Consider the following 24532-nt stretch of genomic DNA (forward strand, 5'->3'; position numbering starts at 1 on the left):
ATATCTTAAGACTTCTACATAACTGGCTTCTCCCTTTGTAAGTGACAGCCCCAGGGAATGGTACCTAATGTCATTTAGAAAATGCTGCCAGCACTGCTCACTCCGTCCAGTCCCCTGGGCCTTTTTAATGGGCTTGCTGGTTTCTCCTAGTGGCGGCTCTTTCAGGAAGGAAGCCCCTTTACCCGCACCATGCCTATTAGGCTTGCCAGTGCCAATCATAATTGCAGCCACTGAGTGCTCCAAGAGATCTTGACATTTTTTCTCCCCCTCCTAAATCCCTGAAGCAGTGATTTCTGAAAGAAATGCCTTGCTTTGAGTCCAATGTAAGGGCTTCCAGAAGGGAAGACTTCAGTTGCTACAAGAGATTTCATAGTGATTTCTTAGCTGCTCTTGTTAATTTACAGATCAAGAATGAATAATCTTGCAGAGAGTTTCCTCCATTACTTACTGGGATGTCTAAATTTGCTCCGGCATCTATAAGCATTTGGACCATAGCTTCATCTCCAGCAGCACAGGCGTACATTAGCGGGGTCATACCCTTCAGGAAAAGAAAAAAAACACGTTACCTTTCTATACCTTACAACGGTGAATCTGTTGTGGACACTGAGTTTGAATCTCACAGTGCGTATGTGTGCGCACAGGCACGTGTAGTGACAGCACACGCGCATGTTGAAAACATTTTAGTTTCTGTGTAGAGCTGGCACCATGTGTTAATACAGGAAAGCAATGTGGACAAAAAATCAGGGGACAAGACTGAAAGAATACAAAAGGATCACTGAAAATCCCAGCCATGTATTGTCCACAATTCTTGAGTTTTCCAGAGGCTGCCAAAAAAGAAATAGCATTTCTTGGATCATTTGTAGCCAGATGAACTGAAAGCAGAAAACAACACAAAAGTATGCAGATGAATTTATTTGGCAACATATCCCCATTGCTAAAATCCTATTTGCCACAATATTTCAACATTTCAATCCCATAAATCTGCCTCTCTCTTTCTACTTAACCAACAAACTGTGACGGCTCAGAGATGAATTATGAGAGAAATGAGCCTTACTTACACAGCTAATTTCAGGAGTAGCCAAGGACAGAAAGGAAACAGTCTAGTAAAATTCATTCCTGCTCACATCCTACAGCGTTTCCCTTTGCCTAATTACTTTGTTTGAATTTTTCACAGGTAGCATTTCTGCAGTGCATTGTGTATAATATAACTGCACGAACTGAATGAATAATACAGCTTTGTCTTTAGACAGCCACGTATCATAAAATAGAAGTAGAGTTCACAGAGAGGAGTTCTGGTCCTGTATCTGCAAAGGCATCTTTTCAAAACAGCCTCAATTCCTATCCTCCTGCACCTGAGGCAGCCGTACGCACTTGCAAAGATGTTTCAGGGGTGGGAGGGTGGGTGGGTTTGGTTTTCTGGGGCTGTGAGAGGGAGACCAGTTCTAATATAGACAGGTAACATGAGAATTCTAAACTTGGGTCTGCAGGCACAAGCCCGTACTTACTGCCACGGTCAGGGTTCTAAAGCTACCAGGTTAACATAGACGCATTTTTTTCCCCTCCTCCAATATCAGCTTTGCATCCCCTGCTTGCCAGTCAGTATTCATAGGGAAGAAGAGATTGTTTTCCTAACCCTTCAGATTGCATGAAACCAGCGAGCTGCTTCGTACCAGCTAGAAGTGAATACAAGGAAGGTCCCGCTCCAAGTTCAGGTTCTGAAGCTGTTCAGAGTTCTCTCTTGAAATTTGTGTACACACACAGATGTGTAGAAATGGGCCTGAACACAGACCTTAATGCTGGATGTGCTCACAGTCTGGGAGTGATCAAAACCTGAACCTGGATCTAAAGGCTATATGCTAAATTAGTCCAACAATTCCAGTTGTAGCATTTGCAAAAAACCTTTTGCTGTAGTTGCCACACAAGAGGCAGTCACACCTGTTTGCAGTGACTCAGTGCTGCCTGCCTACCGTGCACTGTTTGAAAAAGACTCATCGTGACCAAAGGAAATCAAAATACATCAACTGAGTTTACCAGGTGCCAGTGTCCAACTTTCTATCCTACGACGGGACATAGAGACCTGCTTTCTAGTGCTGTGCCTACATCAGTTATCCCTGAATTGGGCATACTGGCATTACAGGAAGGGGAAAACAAGCTAGCTGCAAAATTCGGATGGGGTTTCATATTCCAGTTACGTCAGAGTTCACTGCTAAGAGTCTGGATTTAATTCTCTGTGCTTGGTAGTGTGATGGAGGTTGCTTGCTGTGTTGAAATGATGAGTTGCTCCAGAATCACTGACGGGGAGAATTTCAGAGCAACTCTGTCTCCAAAGAGAGAAATGTGTTGCCCTCCTTGATCGCTACCAACACGCTGTTTTGAAACATGGGAGCAGCACTCTACAAAGGCAACAGAGCGGCCAGTGCTGTATGACCCCCCTGTTCACAGTAGGGCTGGCTAGAAGAAGGCAGCAGCAGAATGATAACAAGACCATAAATAAGTGACACAAGTGATAAATAAGGTCCTCAACCTTTCCAGCGAGTTGCCTACAACGCAGGGTCCTTACGCATAAAAAAAGTGAAACAGCTGGCTTACTGTAGACAAGTAAAAAATGTCCCTCAGTGAGAAGTGATTGGCTTGGCACCAGTGCCAGGACTCTAAGGTGCACGGTGCAAAATACCAGAGCAAGAACACAGCAGTTCTGCTTTTGGCAGAACAAAAGTCCTTAGGTCTACATAAGCCAAAACTGCAAAACTTAAGAAAAAAAAATAAAGGAAGTAAGTGGCAGACTTGCTTTATTCATAATATAAATCTGCCACCAATGTCACTTTAATAAAGTCAATGTCAAGGGCACCTGTGAGTGCCCTACCTCTGTGACCACAAAACTCGTTATATGGGGTATGTAAATAAGGCAACTACATACCTAAAAGGAAGCTTGTGCAGGAGCAATTCTGATCATATTTGCATACATATGTCTACCTCCTTTTAAATTGCAGGATGGTAGAAAGAACTGTGGAAGATGCGCCAATTTCAGAATTTGGTCTGAAATGTCACAGCACTAAAACACAGTATCACACAGCCTATGAGAAAACCTCTCTACTTGAACGTAAATCCTTCCTCCTGATAAATATCCTATTGTTTCTGAGACATGACAGCTCATTCTCGTTGCTGTGACAGCTATAATGAGTGTTTATTTGGGGAGGTGTTTTTTTGGTTGTTTTTTTTTTTTTTTTTTTTTTTGGTTAAAAGCTAATTCAATGCATTGAATTATGCCCCAGAGAACAGACTCTGCTGTTACTTGATGGGACTGACAGCAGAAGCAGCCAAAGACTTAACCAGACTACGAAGTCCCCATACTTAAATCTAGCTGAGCAGGGAACACGTAAAAACAAACAAAAAAAAGACACATTGGCACACTGAGCTTTCAGCAAAGCTAATCCCAATGGATACCAATGCCACTGGGGTTCTCTGTGTGTTTTCCTATACCAAACTGTACCAAGAACACACAATTCACTTCACGTGGGCAACCTGAAAGCCATCAGACAGCAACACCTTTTGGTCGCTCATCACTGACCCAGACAGGATTTCAGCTGTTGAACCAGAAGAGAGTGTCACTGGCAAAAACCACTTTGTTTTGACATAGTCTCAGCATTAAGACAACATCAGACTTTCCATTTGCAGCCAGCATATTAACCTGTCTTCCATCAGTGTCTGAGACAGGCCATCCAAGGAACAGCCCTGCATTCCAGCTGATAAAGAAACAATTCACTCTAGGCTTTGACTGGCTTTTCAGGAGGTGGCATGAGGGGGGACTTACTTTTTTTTTTTTTCTTTTAAGAGGTACATGCTCAGAATAAAACACCAGATAGACTTAGAAAAGACACTAAGAGGCAACCAATGCTTAAGATATTGCATATTGACTTGCTACACAGAAAGGAAAACGCAATTTGGTCATGCAAAGAATTTTTTGTGTGCACGCGTGTGGCATACCTGATCATCCATGGTGTTAACTCCATCGGGTCCTAGTGCATCTATGGCTTGATTGATCAGATCTGTCCTTCCGCAGTTTAACATTCGGAAACCCAGATCCTGCTGGAATTTTTCGGTAGCAGCCTTAGCATCCAGTCTCCGGAAGGAACTAAAGCAGCATTCAGGTCTGTAAAGGATAAAATAATTTCTGGATTTTGGTCTTTTTTTTTTTTTTTTTCCATGTCTCTCTCTTTACCCACATTTCTGAAAAATCTATCTTCAATCATATTGGAGATAGAAGTTTTTGTTCTTAGAGACAGTAAATTCATGTAAATACTGAGAGAAGAGAGACGAGGCCAAGCAGAGGAACTTCACTGGTGCCCTCAAAGGCAGAAAGAAATCCTTATTCCTTGCCACTCGGCCCATCACTACAAGGGTAGCTCTGGACCAGGCACTGCTCGCGCCACAACTTCACCAGCAGAACAGCAAAGAGATGCTAGGATATGCCTGTTCTGAAACGGGCACTGAACACCCACGGCTTCTACAGCAGTGAGGTTGGCATGGTAGGAGAAGGGTCACGGGATGCACACCTGCAGCAACCAGATTTCAACAATTCTGCTTCTTGTGATAAATAATTTTTTTAAAAAATAATTAGCTATACATCATTTGTGATATCACATTGTATATCATATCATGTAAATCATATATATCACATCATAGTCCATCAAACATACACAAAAACTTTCTAAGGAGGAAAAAGGTAGAAAGAAGGTGTACATATACATAAAATATCTGTCAGCTGATAGTACTAGGATGAAACAGCTATGTTGTCTGACTACCAGACTATTATTTTGAAATAAAAAATATTTCTAAAATAAGATAATGATCCTTATTCCTCAGATTCTTTTCTGGAGAAAAAAAATCAAATTCAAAATCAAAAACAAACCAAACAACCAAAAAGTCAAATCAAAATCACTCTCAACTCTCTTCCAATGCCTCAAAGGAAGTACGCTAACATTTCTATGAGTTTCTATTAAATCCTTATCCTCTAGCTGACTATCAAACAACCTTTATCTCATTTGGAAGGAGTTCAGAGATTACTGTAAATCATCTGGTTATCTGCTGAGAGACTTCTGAATTCCAAAACTGGAGGTCTATCTCCCTTGCTGAAGAAACATTCCCAAATTGGAGGCGTTTCCTATCTCAGCTGAGCGTTGATATGGGCTGCCCTTTGATGTTATTTCAGGGTGAGTGCCTCCTCTACTCGTTGTCTGGTTTTCAGCACAGGCTCTTGTGCGAACTCTCAGTGAGTGCAATATTAGCCTGCCAAGTTCCTTTGAAAAATGAGACTCTTTCAACGGGGCTAACCTCTTCTGGAAACTTTGTATGGCCTGCCAGATAAGTAAAACACTCATCACTTCACTTAGAAGACTCAGGATGAATCTTATGCAAGTATTAATTCAGCTGGTCATTTTGTATGCTTCTGAACTTGCATTGATGACAAATGGTGACCAGATGCAACGAACAATATGCTGAGTTAACAAAACTCACTCCCAGCCTGGTGACCGGTCACACTGCACATGGGAAACCAGCATCTCACCGCAGCTGCTCTCAGAGAGGAACTACACCAGGGTGCAATTTGGGGAACAGTCAGCAGGGAAGCAGAGTGACAGCCCTGGAGTCACCAGCTCTTTGGAGATGCATCTGTGAGCAAATGTAGCTCCCAGGCAGCTGAGTGCAAGTATTTGATAGGAAGACAAGATCTCCGAAGCACCCAGGTACTAGATTAGGACGCACAGAGCACAAGATGACAGTAAGGTAAGGCTTACTGTTAGACATGCACAGGTCCTCAAGCTAAGCTAGCCAATTAATAGTCTCGTTCTGTCAAGGTAATTGGTACAGTATCACAATGCTACAATATTTTATAATTACGATACCATAGCTATATTATAATAATCATAATTCTAATGCAAACAAGTGAAATAGAAAGACATTATAAACTTGAAAGCCGTTGAACCTCAGAAAATAAATGAAGTTCTTACAGAGACGGTACCTGTCTGTGCACACTGTTTCTGTTTTGCTAACAGGCATGATTCCACTCAGTGCTATTTACACACACTGGTGGAGCAGGGGGACGGTTCACTGATGAGCCCTGCCGAGCGAGCAGCAAAACAAAGCAGTTGCATGGAGCTACCAGAGAGACAGGGCAAAAAGGTGGGCTGTAATGCTTGGCCTGGAGCTGCCAGCAGGCAGCTGCAGGCAGGCAAGTTCAGGTGCAGGAATTTGAAGTTCTGTGGGCTTTACTCCTGGGGCACAGCCTATGCAAAACTTCCCAGCAGAAGTTTGCTACACGCTTGCTGTTCTGCAGTAGTTGCTCTTGACAGCGTGCTCGTCTACGATTGAGGCAAAATCGCTTTTTATTTTAGAGTGTGATAAAAGTTAGAGCATCCTCCATGAGCCAGTGGGAAAGAGCTCACAGATGCACAACTGCTGTGCAGCAGCTGTACCCACAGCAGGTTTTCCATGCGTGAGTTGTTAGCCTGTGGAGGAGAGAGGCAAACCCTTGCATGCTTCCTAGGGTAAAGCCTGTGCTCAAGCAGCTGCCCAGATGGCAGCTCCCAAGTGCTCTGAGCTGTGCCTGGGGATAACTGGAGAACTGAAGCTGGACTGAGGAACCTGGGGGTGCAGAGCCCAGATTGCAGGGAAGGGAAGGGGGCTGAGGTCTCAGTTTGGGACAGGATGGCTCAAAGAGGTAGGAGCAAGGAGCCTGGTGTGCTCCTTGGGCTTCACAAACGGGTTGCTCCATGCAGGGAAGCTATTGGTAGTGAGTGATTTAAGTTTGGCCTGCAGAGAGGAAACGATACAAAAAATAGCGTATGATAAAAGCAATATTAAAATTATATTTAAGTAGGTGGAAAAGAAACAAAGCTCTCTGCAATCTAGCATTTCCCCACTTACATTATTATTTAACCAGTAATAGGTGAGTACAGAAGATGTTTATAAATCATGTGGCAAACAAATTGAGAGCACCGTATTTGAAGGCTTTATCCACTCAGACACAAACAGTAGCTCAGGATAACCATGCTGCCCAAGCAGTCTGTCTCAGAGAAGAGATATTAGAGGTTGACATTTCAGGTTATCCTAACTGCACTTTGTTCTTCTGCACAGCTTCTCTTTCAGGGATTCCAACATTCCCTATCTGATGCATCGCTGCTGCAAGGAACTCACTACAGGACTTTTAGGCTGTGTGTCATAAAGAAAAGCTATTTGCAATTTGCCTGTTGCCGCACAGCTAGCCAGGGATAAATTCGGCTTCCGTTCCAAGATTTCCTTTCCCTTAAAAGTGTTGTAATTGCTAGATACAGATGACTGCTTTACAAGATGATATAACAGGCACTTGCAAATGAGGCGCATCTCTCTCCTCATATTTTTTCTGTTAGTTTAATTCTTTCATGCAGCAAAAAGACAATGTTTTTTATCTCATGCCACACATCACAGAACTTCCTTAGGCCTCTGAAAATAATACTCAGGGAAGACAGTTCAGAACAAAGATCTGATCAAGCTTAACTTGATCAACGAAGTTAAGCAAGGCTGTCTTTCCTTTTAGCTCATATCAGAAGCAAAAACCAAAACCCAAATCCCTGCCTTCTTTTTTCTCTCCCCCCCTCCCCTCCTTTTTTAAGGTATATGATCTATAAATTAAGGGACCACCTGTGTTCTGTATGCTAATGTGCACAAAAAGAAGTGCAGAGATAGAGTGGAAGGCGTGGATTCAGTTTTGAAAGCCAGCGTCTTTATAAAGGTGAGATCAAAAGAAAAATTATGGAACTGATTGGAAGCGCTTGTAATTAGTTTAGTTTTCTGTGGTCCTGTTCAACAGAGAATTTCAAAGGTTTTGGCAAGAACTAGGCACGTATATAACATTTGCTTAGCCCGTATGAACTGGCACCTACCATCCACACATAAACCTGAGCAACTCGTGCTTTACTTGACACTGAGCACACGTATACTGGCAGAGTAAAAGGAAAAGAAACGTGCTACAGGCTCCTGGACTAAGTGCACAATTCATGCTTTGTGGACACGAAGCCCAGCTGCTTCCTTGCAGTTCACACAGTTCCCACGGATCATCTGTTTAAGTTGGCTTTTAAAAAGACTGGCAGCACTGTCAGCCAGGTGCCACATCTGAGGAGAAAAGTGGCAAGTGGCAGCTGAGAACAGAACCAGGAGTCGGCTGCGGCCGAGGAAACATTTGGAAAGCCTCTCCTTCCTGACACACGGCCCTGAGGTACCAGCTCCCAGCAGAGACCCAGCGGGTCCACAGCGCTTTGAGCTCACCCACCTGGCTGACCTGACGGGAGCAGCGCGGGCTGCTATAGGGTAGATGTGGCTTCAAAGGGCACCACCTCGTAGCTTCCGTAGCTGTGTCGCTTTGTCCCTTTAAAGTGCAGCTACGTGGAACAGTCTTAACCTGAATTATCATATCTGGCAGAGTCAGAAATAGCAGACATGCCACAAATGAGCTTGGAGCAGAGTTCAGTCATCTAATTGCACCAGCATACTTGCCAACTAATTTAGCTTTGCATTAGGTTTTGTGGCTAAGTAGTATCCCTCATTTCACAAATGGGGAGAACAGAGATGTAGCAAAAAGCAAGAGCCTACTTGGCTGCCAGGAGGTAAAGTAAAAAGCAACAAAAACAGATGGAGGACTCCTGATTAAAAGCCTCTCGTTGCTTCTCTTGTTCATGAAAAAGTATTCTAATAGAAATAATATAGATATCTGTTCAGCTAATCATTTCATCACTTAAGAGCGTGATAAAAGTACTATTCATTGTTATTAACGTGTCCAGCCCACTCATTTAACCCACAGTTAATATGGGGTGCAAAATTCATTTGAGAAGCAAGAATTTACCTTGCACTAATGTTCAAGATATAACTCTGATATCAAAAGCAGTGTTAATGAGAGCAACTTAAAGAGACTACAAACACTGAATAAAATATCTATGATGTGGTAATGAACCAAGCTAATTATAAATCCCTGTTCAATCCTTGTGAGTGGAGGAGGATTTTAAAAAGGTGCTTATACTTTTCATCAAGGTATCTCAGAAAGCAAAGAATTATCTTGTAATTAAGACCAAGGCATAAATGAACAGACACTTGTATTTCAATCTATATCTCATTCTTCCTACACAACTTTTGGCATGACAAAATCCTTCTATCCCAGCTGCAGCATTTGGCCAAAGCTCCTTTATGTCTGGAGCACTAAGAAGTTGGGCATGTGTTGCCCATGTAGTATTTTGAGATCCTGCTGTCATGAAACACAGAGAGAAGAACACTGTAAAGGTTACAATTACTTCAGCTGCTTATAAAGCTCCTTCCACATACTTGAGCTGCCGGGGCTCGCAGTCCAGCCCAGGTAGGAGCAGTCTGGCTGTCTGCCTGATGTCGTCACTGTCCACTGTCAGACTGCGCCGGTGCTCAGCGTAGGTGATAGCTACTCGCATCCACTCCATCAGCGGTGGGAGAAGCATGAAGGGTCTGTGTGAACAAGGAAAAAAGGCATCGTAATTAACATCAGCCTGATATCTGCTCCTGAGATTCAGTGGCACGCTTCACTGCTTCCTGGGCCTGCTTGGAGGAGGCAAAAGCAGGTAAAACCCATCCTGCAGAGGCAGACTGTCCCTCTGCTCGGCAGGTCGCAGCAGGTGAAAGACCTGGAACTGCTCAGCCCTGGTTATCTGAACTGCTTCTTATCCCAAACAGGGTCGTGTCAGGACATGCCGGCTTTGTGCAGCACGCTGCGCCCTGCGGGAAGCAGGCCCATACCGAATACAAGCAGCCTGCTGCTGCTAGTAGCTGGGCTCAGTTCCCCCAGCCCAAGTGGCCAGTGTGTTATTCTGGATCAGAAGTGCTGTCATCTCACCTGTGTACCTCCTATAGTATTTGTGCCTGTTCCGCATAATCCAAATGCACAGGCTGCTCCACCCCTTACCTGATACCCTTGATTTTTAAAAAATATGGTTGATTATTTCAACTTCAACCGAACCAGGCTATTTCAGTGCTCCCTCCCCTGATCTTTGTTATATTGTCACTATCCGGTGGCTTTTCACATTCTGCATTTCTTACATGCAGAGCTCCAGCCTCTGTTTTTGCACAACTGACCCTTCGAGACCACTGCAGAACTGTTGCAGCTTTGTTTTTCTGCCGTCCTCCCCAGCAAAAACAGTTGACATACTTTGGACTTAGGGATGAATGAGTAGAACCAAAGAGATGAGTGACATGGAGGCATTGCTGGGGAAGAATACCTGCATAGCATCACAACAAACTGTAAGCAACTTGCAGAAAAGCAATCTAGCTGCCCCTAATTTGTACAGCACCCAGTACAGTGAGGTTTTACTCTGCATGAGAGATTGCAAGCAATATAAATAAAGCAATATAGATAAATATAAAATAAAGCAATATAAATAAAGTAATAACAATCGCAGGCACAGTCATTTTGGGCTAGTTTATGAAGAGTCACCCTTTACTCCTGTATGAATGAACAGAACACTGAAATCACACAATAATATATGGGTATCGTAATGCTCTCATACCCAATATATCTCATCTGTACGCTCGATACACAGCCAGAGTGACCTACTGTTTGCTTGATTTTTTTTCCCCAAGGATACCTGCCACCACGACGCCAGGCTCTGCAGTCCCAGCTGTAATTGAAAACACCTTTTCCCATTTCTAGTTATGAATTTATTAATGCAGAAAAAGCCCCTGTCATTTAAGCATTCAAAAGAAAATAAGTGAGGGTAGAAGATACCAGTTCCTTTAGAAAGTTCAGAGAAAAAAGATGCATACCAGAAAATATAAACTGATTTTGATATTCATGAAAGCAGCTGAATCCATGAAAGGCATTTTCAAAGCTGTGCATCTGTGCGCGCGCACATATGCGAGCACAGTAAGAGTAAGCGGTGCCGATCCCATTAGAAACCATTTCATCAATAATGGGATTTGTAGGCAGAACTGCCTTTGTATGGCTTTGAACAACCTTCAGGCTGGAATAACTCTACCCCATAAAATACGTGCTGTTTCCGTTGTGCCAGTTGCAAAGCACACTGACAAGGTGCCATTTTCTCTTCTCTCACACAGCCAAGTGTGCTGTTTTTCCTTCTGCTCCTTCCCTTCTCCTGAGTAGCAAAGAAACATCTACAAAACCCCAGGTCCATTTAAACATCTGATCAATTCTGGATTGCCAATGCAAGGGTGTTCTTAACAGGGCTTGGTCCTTCTGTGTCATAGTTTGCTTCTACATCAAGCAACCAAAATACTTGGGCTCCTGCATTCTTCACTTTGAAAGCTACCCAGTAGCTCATCAGCTGAAAGACCTTGGAGCTCAGCTTTAATTCCCCAACCCACTTAGGCTTTCTAACTGCCCCAGATACGCAGATGAATCACTCCAGCCAATATGTAGCACAGCCAGTTCAGAGTTGAGTGACTCCCCTAAGGGAAGAGCAGCAATCCCAAACAACTCGTGCTTGGGAGATGTATTCAGCAGTCAGAGAACTTCAACCTCTATCTGGCCTGCAGCAGAGCCAACGTAACACTAAGCACTGAAGGGGGGAGCCTAAGTTCAAGATCTGAGCTTTCTCTGTACTCAGCAGAACCTCTAATAGAGGATTCAAAGCTCCCCGCATGGTGAGGACAGAAAGATAGGCTAAAAGCACCACAACAAAATACTCAGGAGCAATGAAATCTCACCTTCCAAGCGACCGTATCTACCACGTTTTGTGGCCATGCTCAGTTTTGCTTTTCAAGCCACATCACAGTGTCCCTGACACTTTCATGCCAGGAACATCGCCAGACTGAACCGTGTCGATCCAACACAGTCCTGATCATCTTATCAGGTAATGAGCAACCTGGTGATCTGCAGCAAGAGACTGTGCTCAGCCAACAGAACATACCTTCGTGTCTGCACCAGAGATAACACACACCACAAAAAAATTTCCTTTCTGTAAAAATTAGCATGTGCCAGGGTTATAAGTGGCTTGCATGCACAAGCAGACCTGAAACATGCAACATGAAAACCTGGCTGGGGAGGAAAGGGAAGGAAAAAGGTGATTTTTTTTTCTTTGTTTTTTAAAATCACAATATTTTTTTTCCAAAGGCTTTAGAATTCACATCTCAACAGACTGCTTACTTATTCTGTGCCCAAAGGAGAGCAGATTTTAGGTTGTAATAAGAAGTGTCAGGAAGGATGCTTTTCTCTTGCTGCTATCCTAATCTGTCCCTGTCCCAGCACTCACGTTACTGTGCAGGTTGGATAAATCATTATTCTATCCAGAGTGACTTATAACGACATCAATTTCTACTTTGCTGCAGAGGCTTTACTTCTCCAGAAAATGTTGAGCTTGAGGATGGACTTTCCACTCTTCCTCCTGCCCCCTCCTTTTATCCAGCCATCCCCTTCCTTCACGCTGTGCTGGTCGGCCTGCCAGCAGGAACACCTCCATGTTACTTTGCTCACTGCCGGTACCTCTGATGAGCTGTACTACTGCATGATCTGAGCGGAGAGAGAAAGAAGCAGGTCAGCTGAAGGAAATGCCAACGCTGGGTTGCACTGCACTACGAAAATAAACGCAATTACTCTTTTTCTAGAAAATACATGCCATTATCATCCCTGTGGCCCTTAACCTGGGCTTCCATCTGCCTCTAGGGAAGCCCTGATCATTTCACAGTCTGAGAAGCACTGGAGGAGGAGGAAGGGGAGAAACCTTCATGGAAAATTAACCGGGAGATGCCGCAAGCTAAAAAACGAATTTCTATCTATGCATTTCTGTCCGCGCCATGTTCTGTACTGTGCATTTTCCTCATGATTTTCTGACATTTAGAAGCATTTGGCAGCTCATTAAATTCTGCACATGAAGTGATCTGGCCCTGGGAATCTGTCGTAGTCCCAGTGGTAGTTCACTCTTTTCTCACACACTGTTTTCTGTGAAGAATGCCACCGTTGCTTTGTTCAGCTTCTTGTCATTAATTGTTTTGTAAGAGAATAATGGCACACGTAAACTGGGAAAGTACACAGCGGCAGAAAGTAAAACGGACACTCCTCACTTACTGTATGCTCTTTAAAGAAGCTCAATAATGTCTGATGCCATCATGAGCTATCAATATTTTATCCATAGGTTCTCTGAAATTTTCTCCACTCAGAACTGGACAGCCACTCCATTCCCAAGGGGATCAGGTTGGAGATGGGCGAGATGTGCTCTGACAAAGAATGGAATCTATTGTTGGTGGTTTTTTCCCCTCATTTGAACAAAAATGCATTCTTTTATGTAGACATAATCAAGAAGGATGGTGGCAGCAGCACTTGGCAGAGAATTTACAGCGAGTTCATTTGTTGAAAGTGGTTGTAGCTTTTTCCTGGAAAATGCACTGCACTCATTTGATTAGAAATTGCCTAGGAAACAATTGGCATGTGGAGAGATCATGTGTGGCAGTCCTTGAGGATATGCTGTGGGATCACAGACTTGCAGTGTTAGGTCATCCATTACAAAGAAACTAGTCCCCAAAGTGAGCTCTTCAGAGGACTTTTAAGAGCCCTAGGGCCAAGGCATTTTGGCAGAGGGAAGTTAATTGTATGCAAAAGAGGCAAGACCTCTACAGGAGTCAGAAGATTGTGCCATCTTTTCTCCCCGCTGAATGCTAAGAAAATGCAGTGGGAGCTCGACTTTCAGAGGTGAGGCACACCTGCCACCTCAGATGGAAACAGCCAGCAGTCCCACAGGGAGCAGCCACCTCGTCCAGTTCTGCCTCCTGCCTCGAGGTTCCAGCGACAAGCCTGCTGAAGGCAGGGGGAGTGGGGAAAGGAGGAGACATTTTGCCTGTCGCCACCTCTCTTCCCCTCTTGTGCTAGTTCCCAGCCTCCTGTTTAGCTGCAGCGAGATGAAGAGGGGGCCAACACTGACAGCAAAAGCAATGCAGACAAATTGTCTTCTAACATATGAAAGAAAATAATATCCTAATGGCTGCAGGTGAGAATGACAAAATTTGTCTCTCTTGGCAGGCAGCACTGGTCCTGAGGCACTCACGCAATAGCCTCCCATCACATTGTTCTGAATGGTTTGACAGAACAGCTTTTTCTTCCTTTCATCCACAACATCTGCTCTATAAGCCCCCGTTAACATTTTAAACACATACAAACTCCAGCATTGCAAAGCACATCTAAGTATCAGAGCACACATCGTCTGGGTAGGGTAGGCCGTAACAACTCATCCCCATCTGATTTACTGAAACTACACCCGGACTACAGGTACAGAGGAATCCCAAAGCTTTGGATCATTATTTTTTGCAAGGAACTGAGAAAGGAACAGGGGCTTCAGTGCAGTGCAATGAACTAATGTTTAAGTTTAATACTAGAACCAAACTCTATGGTTCAGTCCCATTTTACTCTAAAATAATAAACCTCAAGGTCACCAACACAAATTGATTTACAAACAGCCATAAAAAGCTCTTTCCCAGTCTCACCTTTCTCTCTCTTTTCGTAAAGGAATGAACTGAAAAGTCACTTTGCATGTTGTGTACACAGAGAAGGGAGAACTGAGACCAGCAGGAGCACTGGGAGTGACTGAGTTAAGGGAAGGCCAAGTGGGTTTTTCATGGCTTTTTCCTAGCTAGGGAACCTGGGAGACAGATGTACAATGAGCAGAACTGTCTAGGAGAAAAAAGGTGGGAATCAGCCTGATCTGCAATTAAATGGTGAATCATGCAGGAGGGTGGCTACAAGATGCACTGTTTGAACTTTACACCCAGATGGAAAAACCCCAAGTATAGCAACAGAGTCCAAAAGAAAACAGAGCAAGGGCTGATTAATTGGAGAAGGAAAAGATTCTGAGGCAAGACAGAGTATCCAAAACCAAACCATGTAATGTCAATGTGGAAAACGGTGGCGTATTTACAGCTTGGATTCTCCAACATTAAACCCCTCTTCAAGTTGCAAAAAAGAATTCTCTGGGTATGTAATTATATGTGAATAAAATAACAAGATAAACACAAAATCTGTGCTCCAAAACACAACCAGCTTAAGTCTGGAGCCGTTCCTTTCAGATTCAAAATATTTACTGAATTTGCAAAAAGCTACCACATTTACAGAGAAAAGATAGAAATTACTCTGCTGGTTCTGATCATCTCAACTAATGCCACGTCTTTCAAAGCAAACAGTCCCAGATATTCACAGAAAAGGAAAAAGAAATCTTATCACAGCCAACTGGCCCAAAGAGAAAGTTTTCTTCTCAATTCCCTTGAAACAATGATTGGCCCAGGTCTTACAAGATAAAGAGTTCTCAAATTTTAGTGGATCATTATCAGGCTGCTAAGGTCTTGGCTTGGATATGCCATGACACTAACTTCTAGAGTTTAGTGAGTTATCCTTCAGCCTTCAGACACAAACAGAATGAATAACATCTGGATGATATTACATTTATTGGGATCCTTTCTCCACTTCACAATTTCCTCTGCTTTTAGACCATAAAACAGTACAAGAATAGTTTAAATCTAGAAATGGCAGCTCTGATCTTTCTTAGCAATCCTAGCAACCATGGATAACATTTTTTCTGCCCTTGTCTTCAAATTGCATTTACAAATGAAGTGCAGCAGACAAGTTTTACTGCACATTAGCTGGAAATCAAAGTAAAAACTAAATTCAAGTTTAACAACAACAAAAAAGTGTGAAGAAATCATTAGAAACTCACTATGAACCTGGAAAGATCCTCAAGTCTATGGTTTATTATTTATCGTAATTGCTTTTTATAAACTGTTTTAGCAACAGGTAGAAGAATCACTTTTCAGTCTGAAAACAAATACTTCTGCTGCTCTAGAACAAGCAATGTGCACTCTAGAAAAACACATTTGTAACATCTGTGAGTTGCGGCAGAAGGAATTCTTTGGTTTACAGACACATGTAAAATAATTAAAACCAACTTAAATCGTACGTAGGTGACGATAGGAGTCAGATAGATATACATGATAGCTCTAAGTACAACAATATGGTCATAGTGATGTGGTCAAGGATGTGACTTACTTCCATCTGCCCCCTCCAAGCTCACACAGAGCTGTTTGATACCTGTCACTGCCAGTAACCACCTCAGCAGAGGAGATGCGGGGGAATGGAGTACAGCTGATTCTTCTCTTCTGGTTCCTCCTGAGTCTTCAACATCCTGAAATTCTCCATAAGCGGAAAGGCACTACTGCTAGCAATCAGGCAGATAAACTAAGAGGTGAATTCTTGCATGATTCTGGACCTAATTTCAGTCTTAACCTCAAATTAAAAGACAGCTGCATGCTTAAATTTCTTACACGAAGATCGGATGTATCTATGAGGACAGACTTGCTGTTACACCTGCTGAATCTCACGCTACTCACTGAAAATGGCACTTGCCAACAAGCTGTGCATGTGAGCTTACCTCCAGCCAAGCAGTGGTCAGTTCTACACATCTCCTCCTAAGGACCTGGCTCTAAAATCTGCTCTCTGACCAGCTGTGAGCTTCCTCACACTGGCATTCAGACACGGGCCCTTCGCACAACAGAGAAGTGGCTCTGGTCGGATCAGGACTTCTGGATGAACTGCTCCTTCGCATCGTGCCTGTTAAGCCTTTCCCAGGTCATAGAAAGAAGGTGGCCACCCTGGTCTCCAAGCCACCCATTTTGCCAGAAGACCTAATCATGGCCCAGCCCTTTCAGAGCGGCTGCTGGGAAGGAAGCAGTGCTTACCTGGGCAGGTAGGGCATGGGGATGGGCACACCTCTGCTGCCCCTTGGGCTCTCTGTGGACAGCTGCAAGGATGCTTCAGGTTTGCCTGCCTCTCACACGTGCTGCTTGTTGGCTTTGGTGTTACAGTTCAGCTTCCTACAAGCCTATGTGGCCTGTGCTTAGCTACACAGCAGGTCACAAACTGCTTCAAACTGTCCTTAAAAATCAATTTGTGTGGAAAATCTTAAAAATTCACTTTGTGACACTGTTTTTTTTTTTTTGTTTGTTTTGTTTTGTTTTGTTTTCTTCCCCTGGGTTTTTTTTTCTGGGTTATTCCCTCAAAAGGGCCCCAGGGAGTTTGCAGAATGACCAGAAATGGCCAGCACGTATTGTTCCACCCCAAACTAGTTTGCCATCTGGGGCCCCACACTGGGACCAACCCCAAACGGACTGGCTGAGGAGACCCTGCCATGTGGTACGAGCACAATTCCTGCTGCAAAAGAAAACACTGATCCAGTTTGGAGCGCAGCACGCATACAAACTACATGCATTAAAGAAAAGAGCCTGTAACAGCATGCTATGCGATAGGCAGAGATAAACACAGGCAGCAAGCCAGAATGGGTTGTCTGTTATTCTTGGATTAGCCTTGATCTTGTGGCCAGAAAAACCAAGAGGTAACTCCTATGGCTCGTTCCAGGAGCTAGGCTGGCAAATTAAAAAAAACTAATAATAAAATAAAATACTGTGATACCTGCAAGCAGATTTATCTGGGGTCACTGTGGCTCTTCACTATCCAGTGCTGCGACTCCTCCATAATTTTTTTACCCATTATAGTTAATTCCCACAAGCACTAGTAGGATTGAGATAACAGGCCTGTTAGTTATGACTTCAATCTGATTTGCCAACATGCATATGTTAAAAACATATGCTGATTCTCAAGCCAAAACCAATCTGCCAGATTCAATCACAGAACTAATTTTCAGGGCCCAGTTGTAAAATCCTGAATGCAGAGCATTGCCATGCTTATGAAAACTGCCTGAAGCTCCCGAGTTGCAACTGTGTGAACAAAAAGCCAGGAAGAGAAATATTTTTGTGCAGTTCTGGAGTACTCAAAACTGTTTAATTAATTACAACTGCAAAAGTTTGCTCTGCTAAACAAAGACAATCCTGACCAAAGCAAAGGGTTTTCACAATAAATAGGGAAACGTTTCCATTTACCTTACAGCACAAGCCAAAACCTAATTAATATTTCAAAAGACAAATTTTCAAACACAAAATCACGTTATATAGAGGCTAACCGTTTCAAGACTAAAAGATGACTCTTTCGTTTTCAGAACAATGGAAAGGTTGATGAAGTTTTTATTTTTTAGTTGCCTGACTGATGTTACACTTCCACGTCACGCTACTGTGAGCACAGCCTTCGTGTAAATGAAGCTCACCTGATGCTGACGTCAGTGTTTTCCTAATGAAATGGCTTTTCACATTCCTGCAATCTGAGAAGTTCCAGAAACTAATTTGGCATGAGGAACACACTAGCGCTGATTTTGGAGCTCTCTTAGGTACGCACTAAAACCAGGTATCCACTCCACCCAGTAGTGTTATTATGTAACTCAGGTCCCACCCGCTGTACTACGATCACAGAGGGTCTCACTAAATAGCCACAATTTCAGAATCCATTTTCTTGAATAAAAGGCAATCAAGTCCACAGGGTGTAGCATTTGTGAATGAATAGGCAGTACTCATCTCTCAAAGTCGGTGCCAGGTAAGACGCATGAGATAGGTCATTAATGAAATATTATAAGGAGGAATAGCATCATAGATGAAATAGATGCCATTGTGGCATTCTTTAATTATTATTTTGCAAGAGAACACCATTTCGTCTTACTGGAAAGCTGTTCAATGAACATATTGCACTTGTATCTTCAAAGAGCTTCAATTTTGTGCCTCAGGTCTTGTCTTAAAATACTGAAAAGAGCTGCTGCTATGCAGAAATGAAGAGTCCTGTGACACCCAAAGATGCGTGTTACCACTGGTGAATGAATGTGTTTCTATGTGTACCGGAAAGCATAACGAGTTATATGTTTTTCATTTTGCCTTAGCTAATTATGTAAATGGCACTACATCAGTTTATAGATATGGTAAGTGTAATAATAGCAATGGAAGAGTCCTGAATTTAAAGAAAACAACTAATTTGATCAAGGTACAGTCATTCTACGCCAGAGTTGTGGCATAAACACTTCCATTATGTGTTTAATATTGTGAAATCTCCTAGTTTCAAACTCTTCCTGCTTATATAACCATGATTTTATGGTCATATCAATGGATATCAATGAACCCAAGTGGCACTAAAAATGGAGGACATAACTGCTTAATTATGGGATTCTGATAGGTGAACATAACTGGTAGAGCTCCAAGTCTTTTGGTTTCCAAATATCCTATATTTAAAGCATTAATGCTTTAATGAAATTTAAAGCATTAATGCTTTAAATATCAACATTTGGAGTTGCAGTGTTTCTCAGCAGATGCCATAAATTCCAGCTATTAAGTTTGCTTTCAGCACGGTTACTTAGATATGCTTAGAACTGCAGCTGAGCAGTCGCTTGTTTTGACTGTTGTTGTGTATGAACTCTCAGTAAATGTCAAACACTAATTTTGTGTTTCAGTACCTCAACATATACCTGAGGGAGATTTTTCAGCAGAAAACAGTTTGCTCTAATCAAGAACAACGTAGACAGGACATATCTAAAGTTAAACTAAGAGGATTTTGCCACCTTGGGTACTGCTAGCCTTCTGCCATCCCTACTGGATCATTGTTCATTTCAATGAATACTGAATCACTGGTCAAATCAGCATACCTTTCTCTTAGAAAGATCCAAGTCAGATGTTGTAGAGTTCCCACTGGAATGAATTTATGTGTTACACACCTGCCATAGTTGACAAAATACGAACTTTGTCAAACCTGTTCTCTAGTCTTTCAAACACTGTCAGCTCATAAAGTTAACTCACTTGACTGCTCTCAGTTTTTCCAGGAGGACAATGTTGTCCATGTATGCTTTGAAGAATCTAGCAGGTAACTTGCATCTGTTCCTCAAAACACACACAGTTCTTTACCACAAACTGGGGGAATCTTCACAAATTACCATCTTGCGAACAAGAGAGATGTAAAGGCTCTAACCCTTAAATCTTGACACAGTCATACGTGCAGCTGCCGGCACAAATAGTAGCACAAACAGGCAGCCAGAAGCATGCACTGTAGCATAAGCAATACTTCCTACAGAGCAAGTCGTCATACTACCAAAACTTTGCAGCTCCTGTACTCTGAACTACAGAGTTGCAGATTTTATGCTGAGTTTGCAGATGACTAAGTAGAGCAGTGTGGTACAGGCTTGGAGGTAGGTTAGAAAGCCCAACTGTCATCCAGCTCTCCATATCAAGGCTATCTTGTATCCCATCTCTCTCTCTATAAAGGCACACTTCCACAGTCTTATATAAACAGATCAGATAAACATTCTAATGGAGGGTAGGAGAACCAAGTTTTCCTACACACAGCTAAAACTCGCTCTTGTAACAGGTTCACCCTGCTTCATTTTGACCACTGTGAAGGGCGCAGCGCTGCGGCTACTGCAGGAACAGAGGGACTCTGAACTGATAGGGCATAACAAAACATTGTGTTCTTGTTTCTAATACCAAGCTACAAGCCTGTTTTTTTCCTCCTTTCGGCATTTTTAAAACTCTATTGTCAGAAAGCAGATCTAGAAATACAAACTTCAAAGAATATGTTAAAAAAGATAAACATACATCGATTCTAATGCCAAGTACAATGTGCACAATTATTTTTCTTCAACTTGTTGAAAAACAAATTATCATTCAAAATCTTTGCCTACTCTACACTTCATTACCTGTTGCTTGAATAAACCTTTCTGTCAACACCCAGTGCTCTGCATTCCAGGTACAAAGGAACAATAAATGTATGTGAAAGATGGGAAACAGAAGGCTTTCTTCCCAGACTTTTTACCTTGAAGAAACAAAATTCATTGAGAAATAAACTAGTTTTCACTTGCCTTTCTTCACATCAGGTACTTCTGAGCCCTGACTATATGGATAAAGCTGTACTTAGCCAAAAATCTAACACATCACTATACCAGGGTGAATGAACCTTTCTACATGTAGTCAATTTAAGTTAGCTTGGTCACTTACCTTTGAGCAAAGGTTAAGCCTACTGAGTGTCTCAACATTGAGATTTTAGTAGACAAAAAGATGTTCCAAAGTCAGCTAATTAAACTATTGTAACTTCTCTTGTATAAAGAAGAATGCCCAGATGGAAAGTCATTTAAGGAACATATGTTTCTGTGATGTTCTAATGCATTAACTCTTCAGAGAGATCCGTCCTGAAGAATTTGGCAGTCACAACAGGGAACTTAGCACTGACTGCCTGGCACAGTGCAGTGCTGCACAGAGGTAACTCTTAATCACACAGTCTGGATGCTGGAAGCAATATAATTGCAACAAGATGCGTCCTGAGCAGGTTATGTGAGTCCTGTTATAATTTCATGCTAATGTGCCTATACTCCTCTCAGATAGCTTGCCTACCTTCTAGTATTGTCTCATAGACAATTCAGCCTTTCCCACTAGCGATTCTAAAACACCTGTGTCAGAAGACCCCATATTTCTCTGGAAGGATGTGTTGCATTTCTGAAGGGAGCTGAAGAGGTGAGGAGTGGCTAAGTGAAATACTTACAGTACAAGAGTTTTCCAGCAAGCCTGGGAATAAAAACATACAGTTTCTACCTCTCTTGCATGTTCTCTAACCTTTATGATTTACCTTCTAATCCATACATTAAAGAACTTTAGGTGAAGATTTCAGTAGAACTGAAGGCCCCAGCTGTTTGACTCCAGACAGAGCGTACCCCTTTTCAGCACATCACTCCAGATTTATGCTGATAAGCAGTGAGAGCAAAACATCGTTCAGCCTCTTTCCTTTCTGAGCAAACACGTTAGACCAGCATGCATTGTATCAGCACATGGTTGTTTAGCCCCAGAAGAATCCACAAACATGAGAGAATCCGCTCAGACATGTAACTCATTTAAATGGGATTTGTCTTGCAGAGCAAACAGGCTTTTAAAAACAGTCGGTTCAGCACTTACTGTTAAAACACTTGATGAAAACAGTACAGCTTAGCATCGTATGTGACCATCAGGTCATGACAGTACACGCACTTGCAGCTGTGGGACCAGGAAGAGCAAACTGCCAGGGTCTCCTTTAAGAAGGAAACAATGCAGAGACGTTCAATCTAGGATTACCCCGGGGAAAGCTTAGTTTCTAATCTCCACGTGGTCAAAGAGAAGAATGATTGTTGCTATTATCATAAATTATACCCAGAAACATTTACTCTTCAGGAGAACTTAGCTCTTAGGTCTGTGTTACAAAGATGTCAGCCACAATAGGAGAGAAAACCCCTACAACCTGCCAACCATGGCTGCTGCACAGCCAAAGCTCAGAATTACGTCTTTATTTAGCATGGCCCTTGTTAAAGCACCAGCTAACTCCTTCCTCAGGAAACAGGCAAGTTCTGCACGTCAGTAATTTAGTCTAATAGGAAATAATATTAACTTCAATTGGAAACAGCAATTACTGAAAAAGAAGTAACTTGTTGGCTTTTTACCATCCTTCTTTGCAATGTGTTCGGAACTTTTCATCCAGAGTTACTGCTCTGTATTTCTGTGAGTTACAAAAGCACTGCAGCAGTATCACGACACTGTCTTTTAAGAGCTATGTCTAGTAAAAACTGAGACAGGCTGATATTAAATGACGGCAAACCAGCAAGGATCAAGTAGAGAAATTTAGACTCAGTCCTCTACCACTTTAATGGGCGACCACTGTCCCAAAGCTGGAAAAAGAAGCCAGGAGACCTCACGCTATTCATCTCTGTATTTCTAAAATGCCTTTTTAGTGAAACATGCCGTAACAGTTCTGTTCTAAGTTTCCTGCATTACTGCTCCCTCCTTTTTCGTGCTCATTTGCTGCTTAGTCTTCTGATCATGAAATAGCAAACAATAAACAATGCACAACACAGGGTGCCCACAGGCACTAAAGATTTCTGTTTGTGCCAGCCCTGAGAATACAAGCAGTGAAGTTGCCAGGCTCTTATTTTCTTGCACCTTCTTTTTTATCTGAACAGATGGAAACCGAAGCACAGAAGCCAAGAACTTCACATCGAAATCTTTACAGTAGTTACAGTAATTACTGTAGCTGTAGTTATAGTAATTGCAGGGTGGTAGCATACACACACACACACTATCATCTCTTTGTTACTAAAGAAGAGAGCCAAAGATTGTCTACCTAGTTTTTAAACATTTTTACAAACGGGGGATATTTGCCAGAAATGGCTTGGGTCAAAGATGGTCTTTCCAGGGATTTTCTGCAAGCATTGAGATCTACTGTAAAACGCCTATGAAAGCAGGAAAAAGCACTTTTCAGAAGAATCTTTTGTAACTGCCAGGACAAAGACTGTCAAATGCCTTATTACTTCTCTAGGTAGGTGGTAAGGCTTGGCTACAGCCTGTCTAACTGAATAGCCAGTTCTCAGAAACTATTTCTTGATACCTATCAATGACTGTGAAGTTAGCAGGCTGACACACACAAAACAACTTTAAGGGACAAATACTGCAACTGGAACCACGGAACAGCTGAGATGGACAGCACCTGTGGAGATTGTTTCACCCAAAACCCCTGATCAAGCCAAGATCCACTAAAGCAGGCTGCCCAGGGCCGTGTCCAGTTGGATTTTGATTACTTCCAAGGATGGAGACTACACAGCCAACGTGGGCAACCTGTTACAATGGTATTATCATGAAAAAAAAAGGGGGGGTGGGGAAAGGAAAAAAAGCTTTATCATGTTCAAATAGGCCTTTCTGTATTCCAGTTAGTACCCTTGTTCTTTCACTGGGCACCAATGGGAACAGTCTGGCTTTGTCTTTGTTCCCCTCCTACCAGGTATTTATAGACACTGATAAGATCTCTCTGAGCCATCTCTTCCCCAGACGAAGCAACCCCAGCCGTCTCAGGCATGCCTCAAATAAGAGAAACTCCACTCCCTTCATTATCTTTGTGGCCCTTTGCTGGACCATCTCCAGTACATCCATCTCCCTCGTGTAGTGGGGAGCCCAGCACTGGACCCAGCACTCCAGGTGTGTCTCACCAGTGCTGAGCAGAGGGGAAGGATCCCCTCTCCTCCTGCTGTCAATTTTCTCTCTAATGCAGCCCAGGATTCTGTTGACTGTCTTTGCAGCAAGGACCTCCAGTTCCTTTTCTGCAAAGCTGCTTTCCAGCTTGTCAGCCCCCAGCATGTACTGGGCTCATTCCTGCCCAGATACAGGACCTGGCATTTCCCTTTGCATAACTTAACCAAGATTCCTGTTGGACCAGTTCTCCAACTGCTGAGGTCCCTACGAACAGTCGCACAGCCATCAGCTATATCAAGGCTTCTCCCAGTTTCGTATCATCTGCAAGTCTGCTGAGGGTACGCCCTGTCTCGTCATCCAGGTCATTAATGAAGTTATTAAACAGTATTGATCCCACTATCGACCCCTGGGGTATGTCACTAGTGACTGACCTCCAGCTGGACTTCACAACACTGATTACAAACCCAATGAGCCCAGCAGCTCAGCCAGCTCCCAAGTGTACCTCCCTGACCACTTCTCTAGCCCATACCTTATCAAATTTGTCGATAAGGATGTTTTGGGAGATGGTATTGAAAGTCTTACTAAGGTCAAGATACACATCGTCCAGTGCTCTCCAATCATTTAGCAAGGCAGGCATCTCATCATGAAAGGTTAC

At 42.8% G+C, this 24532-nt stretch overlaps 1 protein-coding gene across 3 annotated transcripts in view; it reads right to left on the reverse strand.

Moving 5' to 3' along the window:
- Nucleotides 1-24532, reverse strand: part of ABTB2 (ankyrin repeat and BTB domain containing 2) — a 164105-nt gene that overhangs the window by 14420 nt on the left and 125153 nt on the right. For all 3 annotated transcript variants that reach the window (XM_072039001.1, XM_027458333.3, XM_005022800.6), the window contains 3 exons: nucleotides 9346-9498; nucleotides 3985-4150; nucleotides 449-538 (listed from right to left, as the gene is read on the reverse strand). In XM_072039001.1, coding sequence (XP_071895102.1) covers nucleotides 449-538; nucleotides 3985-4150; nucleotides 9346-9498 — 409 coding nt within the window. The remainder of the gene's footprint in view (nucleotides 1-448; nucleotides 539-3984; nucleotides 4151-9345; nucleotides 9499-24532) is intronic.

The sequence above is a fragment of the Anas platyrhynchos genome, chromosome 5 (assembly GCF_047663525.1).
Source record: "Anas platyrhynchos isolate ZD024472 breed Pekin duck chromosome 5, IASCAAS_PekinDuck_T2T, whole genome shotgun sequence".
NCBI lineage: Eukaryota > Metazoa > Chordata > Aves > Anseriformes > Anatidae > Anas > Anas platyrhynchos.